At 27.5% G+C, this 20,282-nt stretch overlaps 1 protein-coding gene across 1 annotated transcript in view; it reads left to right on the top strand.

The window, feature by feature from the left end:
- Positions 1-20,282, top strand: part of Atg16 (Autophagy-related 16) — an 80,981-nt gene that overhangs the window by 50,535 nt on the left and 10,164 nt on the right. The window contains exon 11 of the mRNA XM_067265835.1: positions 18,620-18,691. Within this exon, the coding sequence (XP_067121936.1) occupies positions 18,620-18,691 (72 nt within the window). The remainder of the gene's footprint in view (positions 1-18,619; positions 18,692-20,282) is intronic.

Below are 20,282 nucleotides of genomic sequence, written 5' to 3'. Positions count from 1 at the left end.
CGCTTATTGACAAGTTCGCTTAACGATGTAGTCGTCAGAACGGAACTCGGTCGTAAAGTGAGGCGTACCTGTAAAGCTAAATGCGCATTTGTAGTATCGATGTTTACGTAAACATAAATTAATATACTGTAACCACGAATAAATTCAGTATTGCAAAACTAAGCTTATTTTATATCAGAAACACTTGCTAATGAGAGGTTAGAGATTCCATATTCATGTATAATCTATTTAGTAAAAGCCCAGAATTTTTATTACTTGGTTATATTGCACTTTTTCTTTGTCTCCCAACAAGTTATGATATAATGAGGGGCTTCTGTATTAAAATTTAGAAAAGTATATTCTGCAAATATGTAAATAATTCAATATAAAAAAAATTGTTGACTTATTTTATGCAAATAAATTAATATAGTCTGATTTATGTTAGTGATTTTTTTTTAATCATTAAGTCAAATTGAAATTTGTAATGATAATTTATAATATATAAAATATGATGGAAAAATCTTTTTAATGGAAAAATTAAATTTCATTACAAGTAATTCCATAAAGATTGCTAAAAATGAAAAAAGTTTTATTCTTAGTCTGCGTAAAACTGACATATTTGAAATTAATTGTTTTCCGTGATGAGAAAGAGAGCCTCTTGCAAATGTAACACTTGTGACATTGGCTATCCAGTGCTAAGTAGCAGCACATTTACAAACATGACGACTTCAAAATGTGGCATCAAAAATGTGGAAAGATATAAGGAAACCACCTCAATTTTATACAGGCAATATGAGTAAGTGGGAAGATTCTTTAATTTAATGGAGATGACTGATTTAGTGTCCAATGCAGCAGCTGTGGTTACTAAGCCAGAGGGTCAAACTAAAGCTGTAATTTTTTTTGCTAGTGCTGTTTTCAGAAGTATGTAGGGTGAGAGCATTTATTAACCAACAGTTTTAAGGACCATGCAGATTTATGCTTATTTGCCTCAAAGAATAATCTTGGGCAAGCAAAGTTCTATATCTGTCTATCAACTTTACTGTGGAAGAACTAAATGCCAGAAACTGACATATTTTATGAAAAAAAATGAAATGGCATATTTAGTGCAATTTTGTGTTCCAATGGCATCAAGTGTTACAATCAGTTTTTCATTTTTCTAATGCTGAATATATATTGTGTTGTTTTAATTTTTGTGTCTAAGATTTATTTATAATTGAAAACATGGATGGATGTAGTTGTTATGTTATAATTATTCAAAACCCATTGCCTTGCATGGATGAAGATGTAATGTATCCTCTCGTATACCAGTTTTGAAGATCTCAGAAATTAAATGATACTATTATATTTTCTGTAACACACTAAGTTACTTTGTGGATATATTTGCACTGAAATAATCGTGTAATAAAAACTTGAACATCAATTCACTCAAAACTTTAATTTTGTAACATAACTCCTAAATCCACTCATGTTTTCAATTGTTACTTCTATTTGTTTGTATTATTACTTGTATATTTATCATTATTATTCTCTACTTTATATTTCTTTTCTTAATATAATTTCTATTGTTTTCTTTTGTACTTGGTAATAATGCATATTAGTTTTTTTTTCAAAATTAAATAATTTTCCAAATTTATTTTTATGAGTATTTTTAAATTATCAAACAAATTAATTAAATTTGTATCATATTAATTTTTACATAATCTAAAAAGTATGTTTTGTTTTGGCTGATGTTGCCATAGTTGGTAACATTAAATGTTCAAGCTGGGACGGCTGTAAACTGACCAAAAACCAAACACCTTACACATTTTTTCAGCATAGTACTTTAAAATGTATGATTATTTTTGGCTTATTTGAGAAGCTGCCTGAAGCAGGCTTCTCAAATAAGCCAAAACAAGCATATAATGAAACTGCTCCTACAATACAAGTTTTCAAAGAACACTAGTTATGAACCTTGGAGATATTAGAAATATTTAAAGAAACCTAAAGGGATGAGTGTATTGATAATAAAGACTGTGCAACACTGTCCACTGCTTGGCAATTGTTACTTGATAACCCCCTGAGAGCACTGAATGAGAGTAACGTGCAGTGAAGACTAAACACAAGCTGGCTCATAAAATTATATGTATTATTTAATGGTTGCAGGTGTTCAGAACTTGGAGTCTGTAAAGTTTCCTTACTTAATTTTGTAAATTTACAATAAGCTATGAGATGTGCACTCTGCTCATTCAAATAGCTTATCTACATAAAGGAATTTGCAAAGCATTCTAAAAATAGAATCTCTTCAAGATTTTGAATTTTCAATGGCGGAATCTGAAGAAGTCTTCTCAAATAAGCTGAAAACATTTATATGTTTTATTAAAGTACTATGCTGGAAAAAGTGTATAATATGTTTGGTTTTTGGTGAATATTTTATAAATATTAATAGTATTTAAATAAAAGTTAATTATAATTTACCTTTTTCAAATTTTATTAAACTACACTCAAAATGTGAATTGTTAATAAACTATTGAGTTATATAGTTGGTCTCATTTATGCCTGTTGTAGATGGATCTGGACAATAATTGTTGGTTCAGACATAGGAAACAAAAGCTCTAAAATACAGTTGAATTAAACGGTTTGGTATTATCATCAAAACAATTATATGCTAATTGATGTACTATATTGCTATTTTCTCACTATCTTAATTAAATAAAATTTTACAATTTAATATGGAAAGTTCCATATTCAATTGTAAAATATATTTATAGTTATATAGTTATAATTTGGCCAAAATTAAATTTATTGAGAATAATAATAGATAAAAAAGTTGTATGATATAAAAAGTATAATTTGTTATAATAACCTTGTATTAGCTTTTATTCAAATTTTGATAATTTATTGTAAACTGTAATGTAATAATAGTTAATATAAATAAAAAGCAAAATTCTGAGTATATTTTAAGAATTACAAACTTTTACAGTTAACAAAGTCTGTCTTCATTTGAGCATTTATTATTACTGTATACTGTAGTTATACCAAATTAATGAAATATCAATGTATTATTTATATATTTAATATTTTAGGTTTTGTTTAGATCGTTAATTTTACAACAACACTATTATCTGATGGCTTTAAACCATTCCAAACAACAATCTTCATTAAAATCTGAGAAATAAACTTTCATGTCAGAAATGAGATTTTAGCCCTGATGAAGTAGAAATAATGTCTTAACAATTTATCTGCCAATTGACATTTTTTTTAAAAGAATTTTCATTTTGTTATCAATAAATTTTATTTTAGATTTTTACTTCTTAAATTACAGAACATTTCTCCATTAATAAAGTAAAACAATTATGCAGAAATTTGAAAATCAAAATTTATTTTCATTTATATTACTTACAATTTACTAATAGCAATCAAAAATTGTCAGATTTTCCAAACTAATTTTATAATGCTTGATTCACAAGAGAATTTGACATTTAAAGACAGGCAAAATTGCCTTCTTAATGATAGTTTATTTTAAAATTTATAATGCATTTGGTGAAATTTCAATAATACTTATTAACCAACTAAAATTAATGTTACCGTACTTTCCGGCGTATAAGACGACCCCCGACTGTTACAGTTAAAATGTAGGGTTTGGGATATACTCTCTGTATAAGACTACCCCTCTTCCAGTGCACACCAATAAAAGTAAAAAACAAAATCAGATTTGATTTCAATATGGTAATGTTAATTCAAATGCTTATGACATACACGTACTTGGATTAAAAAGACGTCTTATACGCCGGAAAATATGGTATTTATTTTCAGCTTAGTAAAGGAATATAAAGTTTAATGGATTAAAAAGTTGCTTTTTGTCAACTGTTATAATTAAATTAAATAATTTCTTAAACTGCTTTTTCAGCATTTATATTTTTTATTCTTCCTAATGTTTCCAGATTTTTGTAACAGAACATTCTTGATGATGATGAGAAATACGATTAATTCAATTGTCCTTTTTTGGATATTGTACTTATATTAAACAATATCACTATGAAACCTTAAAATTGAAGTAAGAAGATTAAAATTATTTCTGCCATTTTTAAGGTTTTCATATTGATATTTAATTCAGTTGTATTCCTCATCATATTTCTACCAGTTTTATAAAAGAAAAACACCATTCTAAATTAAACTTAGTTTATGATTCATATTCATAAATATATTTGGAACACAAAATAAAACAGTTAACAGGTTTGTGGGTAGTTCTATAGATAACATTTTGTTTTTTGAAGAAAACATTATTTATTAATTAAATTGTGATAAATGCATTCTCTCTATCATAAAAAGTATAAATTTTAACAAAAATCAATAAGTTAATTACAAATATTTATAAAATAAAAGTGTTTGTATTTTAATACAGTGGGTGATCAGTTAACAAACACTTTTGTGAAAGATTTTCATGTTTGGACAACAAACACATGATCAGATAATGAACATCTCACAGAACAAACACAAGAATAAGCGATGTAAAATAATGTATACCAATTGGTTTTCCCTTGTCTTCAGGCAACCATTCAAAACTTTTTGGAGCGTGGGAAACGTCAACATCGACACTCAACCCGGTCGGATAGTATTCCTCCAAACTTTGAAACTCTCCCTTATAATTCCAGCCTTTTATTTTTCTGACAGAAAAAATTCTTTTATAGTATTTGCAAGACGGGCAGGCACTTATTAAGTTTTGTGTGGGTTTTTATTTCGAAAGGTGAGAGTATAATAGCAAAGTTAGAGAGTGGGCAGATGATGTCTGAAATCTGATGTTGCTGGGCAGTATGGCTTGAACAGGTCTACATTAGGCCACAGTTCAATCTTATCTAAGAAAGATATTGTATTATCAAGAAGACTCAAGCAGCTTAAGGAGTAACAAAAATCACATCTGAGAAATAAAGAACATTGAAGAGCTCATAATGGAACCTGAAACTGATCTGATGACAAGAATGCCAAGAACTCTTGAATGAAGAACACCAAGAAACTCTGCGAGACATGTTTTCTTCTGAAAAAGTGAATTAATGTTGATATCTACTATTAAACATCTTTTGAAGAAGTGGGAGGATGTCAACAGTCTTAGAATGGCATCCGAACCAAGTTGAAGTTAATAGGTTAGGGATCTCAACAATTACAATGCTATTAATTACTTCTGGAAAATCTTGAAGAGAGAAAAGCAATCAACAATAGACAGATTCTTTAACCCCCACAAACGGAAAAAACATGATTAATAAAAATGCAAGACTGTGTACATATGTCTTTTTATTATTACACATAAATAAGTGTAGTAAGAAGATATATATTTTTTGGGGTCTTCATAACAAATTAATCAAATTCCCATAAAAACCTATGGTAAATCGATAATTCGGATAGCGAACAAAGTCTTGGAATGGATTATGTTCGTTAACTGTCACCCACTGTATGTTATTAAATGTAGCACATACATAATTTTAAAAAAAATATTGTATTAATATTATGGCATAAAAAATTTAATAGCTAATTAACTGACAAAATTATAGATTGGTGCATCCCTATTTGTAATATTTAATAATAATATACAAGGTATTTCTATATTTGTGTGTGTGTGTGTGTGTGTGTTTAATAGTAAATAAAGTTTTGTTACCTTAAAAATTATTTTTAATTTGCTAATTTGTTATCTTCTGTTATTATAATAAAAGAGAATTTTATAAATAATAAACATCTTTAAGCCCGATGAGTATATAATGAATTACCAACGATCGCAAGTGCACTGCGGGTTCAATCCCCGCCCCGGGTCAGTTTTTTTATTCCAGAAGGTTCTAAATTTATTTAATAATTTATTTAAATTATAATTGTTAATTTAGTTAAGAAATGGCATCTAACGTCTATCTCTAGTAACAAATTGCTTTATATTAATCATTTAATTAGCCAGATTATAGCCTGATATTTAAGGCAATTGTTGTTAAAAGAGAATTTTTTTTAAATTGAATTTTTTTATTGTCCTTATACATATTTTTAAAAAATAAATTTTCCAAGTGCTTTCCTTTGTCATCTATTGTTGGTGTATTTTTTTATTCTGTTAAAGTGATGGATAAAATCAGACAGTTTTAAACATTAATATTAGTTCTACTTATTTATCTGAAAATTATCATCATCATCATTATTATTATTTTAAAGGGAATGGAAATTGTAAAAATAAAGGAAGTATGTGTATTAAAATTTAAATTGGAAGAATTTATTCAATATTCTTGTTCTAGAATTCAAAACAGAAAAATTGCCATGTTTTTGATAAAAATGTGTATCTGTTTTCAAATATAAATTATTTTTAGATCTGTAATCATTACACTATTACATTTAACATTTAATTGTCATACTGTGCCATTAACAAGTGTAATCACTTGTTTGGATTTAAAATAATTTTCTTAATATACTTACAATGGCTGAAACTGCCTTCATAAGTCAGGCAGTTGTTTATCAGGAACTAACTATATATTATAATTCTGAAATATACAACTTCAAAATGAATTGTTTAATTCTACCCTACAAAATTGTTTGCAGTTCTGTCTCCTGCTATTTGTAGTCAGTGTTCAATAATCTATGGTAATTGCTATTTTTAATATAGTATTAATAAAATTTGTTCTACAAGCTCACTTATGTTATGCTAAAACTGCATTTTATACAGTTTATGCATAAAACATTACCATTACCTCAAAAGACACGTTTAATTTTATTTTATTATAGTTTCCGTTCATATAACTGATCATCTGAGAAAATGTTAACATTTTACATCTGCATTACATACCCTGTTTCCCTGAAAGTAAGATAGTGGCTTATATTAATTTTTGCTCCCAAAGATGTGCTAGGTCTTATTTTCAGGAGGTGTCTTATTTTTTGTATGGTATGGCAGCTTCCAGCCACCAGGGGAGCTCACCACAGCACACTTGTACAGCACAGCAGGGACAACGTACGGTATGGCGACAGGTGACAGTCCTTTTGATGCCTTGCCTGCACATTTACAAGTGACGGCCGCGGAAGGGAACATTGGGGTTGGTGGTATGTGACGGTCTTCGTGTCCTGCATGCAGCTGCTCTGCAGCTGACGGTGAAGGTAGGGGATAACAGCGGCGGGCTAAAAAGAATCACAGCTGCATGCTCTGGTGTTCTGTTCAGCAGGCATGCTTCCAAATAATAACTTTGCGGGATCTTATTTTCCGGGGAGACCTTATATTTAGCAACTCAGCAAAACCTCTACTAGGTCTTATTTTTGGGGAAACATGGTAGAAATGGGAAGCTCATTTAATTCTGTTATCTTTAACAAAGGAATTAGGATTTATATGAACATCCTTTATATAATAATGAAGTTTTTAAACTGATTTTTTCATAAAACAGATAAACTTTTATCTTAATTATTTTGAATATATATATATCTATTACATTACTTTTATACAGTGAATGTATGCAATAAACTGTTAATTGTAACATTCAAATATTATCATCATCTGCTACAACTGTTATTTTTATATTCAGTTCTTCCTACCAATATTTCACAATATATTTTTTTATTTTAATTGTTTTAATAAATCAGTGTTAACTCTACTTTCTTTTTTCTTTAAAGATTATTCATGCTTCTTTAACTCTTCCTTTGACTACATTATGTACTGGAAACCGGTGGGTTTGTCAGTCTACAGTCTCATATTTCTCTGATGAATTTTCCAATAGCATTCTTACTATAATTTAAATTTCGTGAATTTTAATATTTATTTATATTTTTAGCATAATATGTCGTTTAAATTTGCTTCATGCTTTTTCTCTGTGTGTTTTCTTAAAACACTGAAAAATAACTAATGCATGTTTATTGGTATTTGATTAAATGTAAATTGTATTTTAGTTTCCATTTCATGTTGCCTCTGTTTTTCTCATTTTATTATTTTTTTCATGTAAATTTCAGGACAGGAATAATTTATCTCAGAATAATCCAGAAAATATAGATTTTGTTTACAATAGTCTCTTTTAAATCATTTAAAAGTTGAATATTTTTTGTATGTTGGATAGTTTCCTTCATTATTTCATTGTTTTATCTTTTATTTCTTTTATATTTGATAATAAATGCTTTTTATATATTAATATTGATATTTAGTAATCTATAATAAATTTTTGTTTGTTTATATATTTTTCTCATCATTATTAGAATGAATACTTTTATTAAGAATAAAGTTAAGAGTAAGGTTAAAGTTACTTTTAATTATCAAGAATAGCTATTAATGTTAAAAAATAAGTAGTGCATTAATTGGCTGATTAAATACATAATTAAATTCAATTTTTATAACTTAAACTTAATCATTTTCAAATTATTTGTCTGGATGTCTGTCATGAATGAGCAAGTCATGAGAAACAGACAAATAGCTTGAAAACAATTAAGTTTAAAATAGTTGTTATAAAAACTGATTTTAATTGGTTATTCAATCAGCCAATCTTAAAATATAGAAAATTAGAAGTACATAGTGAGAATTTATTGTCTATATTCTGTAGACACTACACTTCCTGAAAAGTGATATATTAAAATGCTGTGTTAACAGAACACAGTTGTGACCACCTTATGTATAGATATATTGTGTGATACTTATGAATAGCATCTTGTATCACATGTACCAATTGTTTCTTCTGTTATTTTAGATGTAACTAAATATTATGTTTAGTAATAGGAAGGATTTAAACTTCCCATTACAATGTTTGCAACATGTCCACCACATATATTTGTACTCTTATCCACACCAACCAAAAAATAACTATTTGCGTCTCTTTTAATTTGTTCCATTACCTTAACACATACATAAATAAATTACAATGAATTTTTCATATAAAAGATTTCACAATTGTATAAATATAATGTATAATAAAATAATGTATATATTCATTATCATTTTTCAGTGCACATTTTTCTCAATGTTGTTCATCTGAAATATTTTTATCAGTATATTTTGCTAAAAAATTTCTTAGTCTCATTATCTAGTCCTTTAATTGGGAGTACAGTAGAGAACCAAAAATCGGAATCAATTGGAGACTGGGGTTGTTCAGATTAGTGATTTGTTCCGATTACCCACTATGTACGAATAAATATATTAACTTGTCCGATGTTCAAATTTTTCTTCGTTGCGTGTCGCTTCGTGTTGAAGTTTTGTCCGTTGTGTGTCGCTTCGTGTTGAATTTTTGTCGATTTTAAGCCTAACGAAAATTTTTATAATAATAATCGAGGCTATCGTATCGTTAAAAATTATTTCTGCATTTTGTACAAACAAAATAAATATATTGAAGAATATAAAAACATAAAAATTATATTTTAGAAGTAAATCTAGTATCAAAAACGTTCGATTCAGCACGACACAGTCCGACTGAAAATCGTTCCGATTACCAGGGTTCCGATTAACGAGTCTCTACTGTATTTGCTGCAAGAAAGGCATGGCATAAGTCAACATTGGACTAATGCTGCAAATTATTTGTATGAAGTTGCAAGAACTGCTGTTAGCAATATGCTTAGTTGCAAACATGGGTTGTTCTAGGTAATATTTTTTTATCACATTAAAACTAGTTATTTTGATAATTAATGTTAAAACTCTAACAGAACCACAATAGTGAAATTAAATACAACTAGACCTCAGAATTAATGCTGATTTTCAGAAAATTTTTCTTTTGAGAATACTAAGACTTTAAAATACTCTTACCTCCTCTTAGAAACATGGTCAACAAAACAACTCCATTGCTTTTGAAGTTAGTATTACTGTTAATCTACTGTTTGCAAAGAACAACTTTAGAACTCTTTGCTTTATGCATTACATGTGATTGAAGTATAACTTTTTTATTTGAAATTACAGTAGAGCATCGATTATCCGACTTAATTGGGGACTGGGGTTGGTCGGATAACTGAAAAGTCGGATAACCGAAAAGTGTGAAAAAATACATTATTAGTATAGTGTATTAGGCCTGGTTTAAATACTAGCCTCCCTTTCATGGTCGAGCCAGTTTTGCCAGCTAAAACATGCAAAAATTTAACAAAAATAATATTAAAGTAACCAAGACATAACCAAATATTGTAGCGCCACATCATTAGTGGACATTTGAATTTGCCGACTAGAACGCAGTTGGTTAATCGGGGGTCGGATAATCGATGCTCTACTGTATTCCAAATCCAAATCAAATATTCTTTAATCGTAATAGGCATAACCTGTTACAAAGGGGGTTATGTTGTCAACAATCAGTTCTCCTCAATTAATCAATACAAATTTTTTAACATAATTGTACAAGTTATAGATTGTACTTAATGTTGCCATATGAAACATACTGTACATCGCACTTTCCGTCAAACATTTCTTTAAACACAAGAGATCAAATTTTTTCCTAATATCGTTAACCTTTTCACATACACATAACAAATGAAATTTTGAGAAGTCCATGTTACATCTTGGGCACAAATTATTAGTATACACATATAACTTATTGTCTATCAATATAACATTGCTATTGAGCCGGAGTTGAATAAAGAACCTCTTCACATTGAAAGGTAAATTAGATATCATATAGCTATTTATATTAGGAAAGGTCAATATTGTACTGTACCACTCCGGTGAAGTTCGTAACCGAATATCTTCTATATCTTGGGACAATAAATTATCCAATACATTTCGGGTTAATTGGTTACATAGATCTTGATTGATATCTGGACAGTATATTAAAGGTTCTATTGAAGAACCAAATCTATTTACCACTTTTGTCAATTGTCCAATCCAATTCCTTTTTGAAACTTTTAGTAATGATTTACGGTACAATAAATGTACAAGCCTAGATGCAAAATAACCACTGTCCATAAGTTTTATAAGAAATTTCACACATCTTTTAATAAATAGTGCAGTGAGACTGAATTTACTTAACTCTAACCTTAAAGCGCTACCTGGCACTTTGAATTCTGGTAATTAGATAAGCACCAGATAGGTGAAGCGTAGCTTATTGCATTGTAAACTATTGAGTTAAACAATTTAAACTGTACATGGATATTTTTTAAATTAGTTATCGCAAATAATTTAATTGCACCATTGATTAATCTGTCAGCCTTAACCATCGTTGCCTTGATTTGTCTGTCAAAAGATATCATGGGAGTTAAAATTATTCCAAGAAACTTAATCTCGTTTACCATTTTTAGTTCTACATTGTTGATGTGAAAGGACATGTTCCTTTTGGGCAGTCTAGACCCATTTCTAAATACCATAACATATGATTTTTTTGGATTAATATTTAATTTTAATTCCGCAAAATATTTGGTAATTGCTTGAATTTTCCTCCTCAGAGCAGCTGCTGTTGGAGCAATGATAACAATGTCATCAGCATAAGCAATGGAATGGATAACAGTCTCATCAACAGTAAATCCATCATCCTCATTAGTAAACTCTACTGTATTCTAAAAATGTTGTTCCTTCAACTTGAGTGAGTAAACAATAGATGTGAATGATTTGATATGCATGGTTTTAGAATAATAGTAGATGGCTGCCCTCTATAAGAAATTTTGAAATTCATAAAGAATTCATGCAAATATGCATTCCTCTATATCAGTGGTTTTCAACCTTTCTGAGGTCGCAGAACACCATTCATATACTTATTACACTAAGCATTAGCATCGATATATTCAAAAATTGATAAGCAATTCCAGTTTACTATTCTCAGAAAACAATGAAGCAATAAATTAATAAACTTTAATATATTGAATAAAATAAAAACGTGGAATTGTCTACGAACATAGCAATGGGAATGAATTTGAATAAAAACTTTAAAATCTTTTCTTTTGTGGAACACTAGAGATAGGTTTGCAGAACACTGGTTAAGAATCACTGCTCTACACATACACAAAATTTGCACTGGAATTTTGCAAAATTATAATAAAAGGCAATATTTGGGAATGCACTCCTGAAACAGGCACTGACACCATATGTAGGCATTTTTAGGCACAATAGGATTGTACCACTATAATCTCACAATCATGAAATGAATTTTTCCCAAAATGCCTATAATTGCATCTACAGACAAAAATCTACCTGTTAATCATGATTTATTGCAAACAAAATATAAAAACAAACTTAATGACAGTTTACTTAAATACATCACAAGTTTATTTGCAGTATTTTAAAATTAATTAATTAACATCATGTGATGATGTAAAATTGCAAAGATGGAGCATATTTTGTTATAGTAGAAGTATCTAACATTTCATATTTGAATTCATTTTCTATAGATCAGGCACTAAGATATGGCAGCTACTTTATAATTATTTGGTAATTATCAAATATCAAATTACATTAATTAATAACAAATACATTAATATTATATTTTTAAACTTTGATTTCAGAATGTTATGTGAACATTCTGAACTTTATTATCTTGTAACTTTATTAAATTAACAATACTTGTCATCTATAAGTATTAGACGTTAATGGTGCGGTTTTTTGTATATATTGCTTAAGTATCAATTTCCCTTGAAAATTTTCTTTTTTCAATAAATCTATTGAAAAAAAGAAAATTTTCAAGGGAAGTTGATACTTAAGCAATACTTGTCATTATGAAATTCAATGCTGACAGAAATAAACTAGTTAGTTACAAGATCAAAATTAATTGAAAAAGTTAAAAAAAATAAAAGATTCTTCTAATTGAAGAAGCGACTTTTTGAAACTTAAATGAATTGACTAAAATTAATATAATTGACAGGGTTTCCAATTGTCCTATTTTGTCGGCACTACTTTCTGTTAACAGGCATGCCCCACTTTTCCTACTGAGTGTAAAATTTGGATAAATATATCATATTAGTCTGATTATAAGTTTGCTTTTTATTATTTATTTTATGTGCATACAAAGAATTAGCAATTGCATTAAAAAATATTTGGTAAAGGCATTGAAACAATACATAATCACTTTCATTTTCATTATTCCTGTTTCTTATTTCATTAATTTGATTCCCAGTACTTCCTTTCCTTTATGACTATCAAAACGGAAACTGAAACTTTGTGTTTTGATTACACTTATTTTTTCTATTGTCTAAATCACTTATTATCTAACTTTCTAAAACATTTAACTATAAATTTTGTATTCAACATGATTATAATAGAAATTCATACTTTATTGTGACATCTATTTTGTTGTAAATTTTCCGTAACTTTCTTCCAAATTTTGATGATTACTCAATTAGTAAAAACTAGGAGTAAACTAAAAAAAGTTACTAAAATAAAATTTATTTAGAAGTTATCAAAACTGACTGATTCTGTTGAATATTATAAAAACAATTGGTTTAGTTTGGTCGATCATTCAAAAAAATCAACTAATTGATTATTTACACTCATGCTAAACACTTAATTCTCATGAATAGTTTGCAGGCTACAGCAGGGCAGGACTTTTAGCATCACCAAACAATTGACACACCAAACTTTAGTGTCCGTTTAATTCAGTATGTACAGACAGTTATCTAAATTTAAGAAAACTGTAATTGGACTCAAATATAAATTGAGCAATTTTTGGTCCTTTAAAACTGGAAAAAACATTAACCAATATTTGGGCAAATGTGGTGGTTTTTTTGTTTGTTTTTTGGTCATTCATTAGTCTAGACTGGATCAAAAATTCTTTGTAGACTTGTGTTTTCAAAATACTGTAGCTGTTTTCATCTTAGTTTGTTGTCACATTTCACAGAAATACATTAACTGTACAATGTCTCTTATATAATAGGAATTTTAAAGCCATCAAAATATAAATATAAACTTTGACGACAAACCCAATACATAGCAATAACACCACCAACTGCCGTATAACGTCGGCATATACAGCCCGATGTTATATGACAGTTGGTGGTGTTAAATCCATGAAATTAGATTGCTGAATTCTGTTGAAAGAATGCATCCAGAATGGCTGCCAAAATTTGTCTACACCCAAACAACAGGAGTTTGACCTTGAGATCGGCCACAAAAGAAAAATGGTTGGACATAAGAACAGAAAAAGACTTAAAACTATTAAGAATATTCAATTAGAGAATCATTGTTGCAGAAAGAAAGAGCAAGAGAAAGATTGTTATTGTTAAACAAATTATTGCACAAAATCAATGTTTATAACGATTCATGTGCATATAAATTTATTTTTTGGGTATATACTGTATTTTCACTTAGGGTTTTTACTGTTCAAACAAATTCTAATTTGCATCAAACATTCATAATATAGCTATTAATATAATTCATAGTTAAACTATAATATATCAGTCTTTTAAATTTACTTAAATTATTAATTTTAATTACAGTTTGAGCTGCATATAAGTTTAAATATATTCATATTTGCATTGAAAGGATTTTAAGACAAAATATGTTCTATGCATTATATGGTAATCAGTTTTCTCATTAAATCTTCAAAAAAAAATGTATATAAATGATCCCCATCTGCCAAATTTTAATTCTAAATTATTTAAATATTTTCAGGAGAAAGTTAGTTGATATCAAATGACCATTTAGTAACATGAAAATAAGAGTGTCTTATTTCTTTAATGAATAAAATCATTTTTATTGATTACTAATTCAAAAGATTTTCTTCAAATTGTAGAAATAACTTTCTCTTTTGAAAGTTAATATTTCTATTATTGGTAAAGAAAATTCTCTTAGGAAATTTTTTGGCTTATTTACAATTACCATCAATGTTTTTTATTTAATTTCTTTTATTTATAAAGATATCAACTGAATGGATTATTTTTTATATGAATAAAGTTATTAAATTAAAAATACAGTAAGACCCCGCTTAACCCTGTTTCGGTATTATGCGGTAGTATTGGAATTACCCGAGATCGCACGCAGTGTTGGGATCAAGGCGTAATATCAAATTTTAAAGCTTATTATCTGCGGCAGACATTCCGACAACTGATTGATAAAACAGATGGAGCAGATAAGCAATCCATTAGAGATTTTTGGAAAAACTGTAATATCATGAATGCCGTAGACAACATCAATCTTTCCTGGAATGAGGTGACCGAGAAATGTTTTGAAAGGAGTATAAAAGAATGTATGGCCGGAGCTAAGCAAGGATGTCGACACAAGAGAATCCATTGTTGATGTCGACAAAATTGTCAAGCTAGCTAATGAAACAGGGTTGGATAATATAAATGTGCAGGATATTGAAGAATTATTGCAAGTTACAACTGGAGAAAGTTATTCCGACGACGATCTTAAAGAATTAGTAGAACAACAGGTGCATGAAGATGACGAAATTAGCGTTTCTGAAGATGAGGAACAAAAGGAACTTTCAACGGATTTTCTAAAAAAAAGTTTAGCCAGTATAACGGAAATAATGGATCAGTTTATACAAAATGATTTCAATTTTGATAGAAGTTCAAAGGCAAGACGAAATGTCACGGATGCGATGTCTTGCTATCGACAACTGCTTGCTGAACGAAACAGGAAAAGGCAAACGACGTTAGATGACTTCTTCACAAAGAAACAAAAGATGTCAAATGAGGAAGGACCTTCCTCATCACAAACATAACTTCTTTATTCGAACTTTTTTTTTATTTTCATGAATGTTTTATGAATAAATATCGATATTAGCAATAAATAACTCTATAATTAATGTAATAAAAAAGTATTTAACAATAACTGTTTCAAAATAAAACAAAAAAAAAAACTGATAAATTTTCCTATTATCTGTTCTGTTTCACGTATTCCCCCTTACTTACATGTTAAGATGACCCAGTTTAACACTGTTTCATTTAGCGCTCTGTCATCTAGGAACGCATCCCCCGCGTTAAGTGGGGTCTTACTGTATATAGAATTTATCTAAATAAATTTATCATTGAAGTTTTATTCTAGAGAGAAGAGCCATAAAATTAATTTTTTCATGTTAATATTGTGATTAATTGATAATTGTTTTATTTATAATATATAAAATTTTGTAATTTATTGTATGATAATTCTTGATACTGGATAATTTTTGCCTAAATTGTACATATTGTCAATTATAATATACTCCAAATAAAACATTTATTTTTGAACATTATTGTTTGAAATTTTCTAATTGATTTTGACTACAATCCACAAATGTAAAGGGTTTAATATACAGTTTTCTGTTTTATGTATAAATACATTGTCAAAATCTATAAAAATAATGCATTTAGTATTTTCAGTTAAGTACAATAAAATGAAACCATTGCTATTTTAAGTAAGAGTCAATCCTGAACATATTTTTTAAATGTGAAAAGGAAAATATCAAATACTCTTATGTTTTAGTAATAATAAAGACATTATTAAAATAGGCACTAATAAAAAAATAACTTGATATTTTGGTTTGTTTCTTTAATAATAATTTTATATTGGAGTATTATTGCCATTTAACTATTAGGAAAACAATGATTTTATTATTATAATATTTATATTAAGATTTTTGAAAGTATAATTTGAATTGAATGTTGAATTTCAGAAATTCACTATTGTTATTGATATTTCAAATTAAAAACATTTTCTTTTTAATATATTTTATCATAAAAAATTAAAATGATGTAGTTAAATTTAATGTGTAAAACTATAAAAAATATGATAGTAAGAAAGTAACGGCAATTATCTCGATAAATATTACGGTAGATCCTCGATTATATCTAGAATTGCAATAACCATGAAGTCAAAAATGTGTATGGATGAGTTATTAAATTTTCAAAAATCTTTGTGTGATTCATCCATTTTGGAGGCTATTGGGCAGAAGTGGAAAGGAAAATGATACACACTTGAAGTATTGACTTTATTATAAATAACAAAGTGAGATAGATAATCATGTGTGTTATTCTCTTTGTGTTTCTTTGAAAATTTACCTGTTCCATTTACTGAATACAAGATTTAAACAGTAACAGATTCACTGGAATGACTTTTTTTCATCCATTCAAGGGTCTACTATATTTGAATTTTAATAGTAATCTTTCATAGATATAAAATATCTTACTTATAAAATAATTTCTTCATTATTAATTATTATTCTATAAGATATATGTAATAAACTTGTAAATAGAATGCATTAGAATTGAAATAATAAAAGTTATTTAAAAATAAAGTAAAAAAAAATGAATCACATCAATGAGTTTGTAGAACAGATACTAATAATTTATTGCTTTAAACCAGTGGTGCCTAAACTTTTCGATAAGTGAGCCACAAATACTTTGTATATTTGTGTATATCACAAATAGGCTTATTTTCATCATTTTATAATGATGTGCTGAATATGTTTGTGGACCAGATTAACATGTTCCTCAGGCCAGATTTAGCAGGGGGCTATAATTTGGACACCACTGTTTTAAACAATTAAATTATAATATTAATTACAATCAAACACTATAAATAATGATGATATAAAATATCATTAGTAAAACTTTTAGATAAGAGAGGAGAGAGGTATATGTCTTCTTTATAGAAAAATACAGTCTTGTATACAGCTTCTTACTGTTTTCAAAAAAATTGTAGTATATTTAGTTCTTGCAAAAATGTAACTAATATAACTATATAATATAAAGATATATTGAAGTTATTGAAGCTATTATTTTGAATTTTAATTACAAACTAATAATAATACAGACATTTCCTTTATAACATGGTAGTTAGATTCTAAAAAAGTACTATGTTATGGAAATTTGTTCTATACAATATGGGGGCTAGTACAAAACATAGGGTTAGGTTCCAAAAGTTAGCAAAAGTATACTATTCTTTTTCATAATCAAGAGAAACATGTTTATTAAAGAAATCAATTTTTAACAGTCAGAATCAAAAGTATTGCATAGTAATATTAATTTTTTTCTTCACTGCTAAACACCATTAAATGAGGACATTTTCTTTTTGCCAAAATATTGTTGTTATCCGAGCTTTCTGTTGACTTTAATATGAAGTATCAGCAACATCTTGGTTTTTCTTTACTTTCTTTTCATAAAAATCTGATATTTTCATTTCTTTATGTTTGTCTAAGAAATCTTTAAAAATTTAATCTTTAAAAACAAAACACAACAACAGTCTTTCAGGTTCATTTAGAGCACCAATGACTGTGACACCCAGTTTATAGGAAAGCTAAGGACAAAGAAGAAAAAAAATTGTACAGTCAGTTCTCATTAGAGAAAATTGGACAAAAGGCACAAAACAACATTGAAACTTTCAATATTATAAAATTATGAACAATTATGAGACATGCATGCTTGCTTGAATTTAAAAAAAAGTCCAGTAATGGTGTTTGTACTTAAAAAAACTTGTGATGTTTTGTATGGGAACCATGTTAGAGCAAAACTGTGTTATAATAACACCATGTTGTACAAGGGATACCTGTAATGTTTTTAAAATAGTAGAGTATGGTATCATCTTTCTATGTATATAAGTATGTATATATTCAAAAAGATCATACTGTATTTTTGTTTGTTTTAAAAGCATATAAAATATACACACACAATGTTTGTGTGTTTTATTTAGTTTTAAAGAATAAATTAATGTTATATACAAATTGGTTGCAATTATCTGCTTGTTTTATCTTATAATTTATACTGTGTTTCTAAATTTCTCCCTGTTATAGCAATTGTGAAACTATTTATTTTATATTAATAAATTTATTTATCAGAATTTATAAAATTTTTATTTTTGAAGGAATCTTTATTGTTGGGATCTTCAAATGATTTTGCAAGTCGAGTATGGACGGTTGCAGATTCTAGACTAAGGGTATGTATATTATTTAATAAAAGTTAGAATACAGATATTTCTGAATTATATGCTGCATTTTATAATGTTTTTATTCAAAATCTCTAACTTACATAAGAATTAAATTACATAGTGTTATTAAGATTAACTGTAGAATATCATCAAGAATGTTAGAAAGATCATAATTTTCAAATTTTTTGAACAACTATTGAAAAATTTATAATATGTGCTGTATTAATAAAAACAAAGGTCAAATTTAAGTTTCTGGTTATTTTATTGTATTAGCAAAATGCATTACTTTCAGTGAAATAAATATCTTTTTGAATATTCATCTTTGAAAATATTGCAAGAAGGCATTATAAAAATGTAATTTGAAAATAAATACTTTTTTTTTAGTATCTAATTTAAAAAGTTATTGAAATATTAAATTTACTAAATATTCAAAAATTTTCATTAAAATATGTATTTTCATATTACATTATATAATTTAAATGGTTGATGGCAAATTATTATACAGTAGAGAGTCGTTTATTCGAATCAATTGGGGACTGGGGTTGTTCGGATAACCGATTATGTACGAAAAATATATTAACCTATTCCACGTTGAAATTTTTCTTCGTTGCGTGTCGCTTTGTGTTGAATTTTCGTTGATTTTAAGCCTAATGAAAATTTTTATAATAATAATCGAGGCTATTGTATCGTTAAAAATTATTTCTTTATTTTATACAAACAAACTAAATATATTGAAAAATATAAAAATTATACTTTTAGAAGTAAATCTAGTATTAAAAAAGTTCGATTCGGCACGACACAGTCTGACTGGAAAGCATTCAGATAACCAGGGTTCGGATAAATGACTCTTTACTGTAATACATAATTAATAAATCCATTAGTTTAACTATTGTGTGTAAGTAATGCTGATGAACATATGGTTTCTTTTAAAATCTTTTTATGTCTACAGTCAAATAAAGGTTAATATTTTGATGATAAAAAGTATTAATCTTTACATTTGAATATGTTTCTTATTATGATTGGTATATGTTAAGAAATAATCAAACATAATGGATGTATATTTTCATTTTTCTAAGCTATTTAATTCATTTTATTTGATGATAAAATTAAGAAAATAAATTGTGATAGGTACTGGAAGAAGTTACTTTTATATACATAAAAATCAAATCAACCTAATTGAAAAAAAAAACAAATTAACAATAGATTCTGTTAATTTCTTCTGTTATTTTTAGTCTAAAATTCAATTTCTTATGCATTTCAACTTATAATTGTGAGGTTATCTTATATATGTTACATTAAAAACCCGTTTTTAGTGAAAACATGTTTTAACTAGTTGAAACTAGTTTTTACTGGATGTCATTGTTATAACTCGTTTTGTCTAGTTAAAACTAGAATTTACTGCTGTACATGTTTTGATTTTAGATAAAACTAGTTTTAACTTTTAACATTAGTTAAAACTAATTTTAGCTACATAAATATGTTTGGGGGAAATAAATAAAATGATGATTGGGATTAAAACATTTGTATTATTTAATACGATATTTATTAAAAATATTGGTCACACATCTGTGTTTATTAACATTAATTAAAGCGATACGAA

Source organism: Centruroides vittatus, unplaced genomic scaffold, assembly GCF_030686945.1.
Source record: "Centruroides vittatus isolate TY-2023 unplaced genomic scaffold, ASM3068694v2 contig_250, whole genome shotgun sequence".
NCBI classification, from domain to species: Eukaryota; Metazoa; Arthropoda; class Arachnida; order Scorpiones; family Buthidae; genus Centruroides; species Centruroides vittatus.
This window is presented reverse-complemented; position numbering and strand designations above follow the sequence as displayed.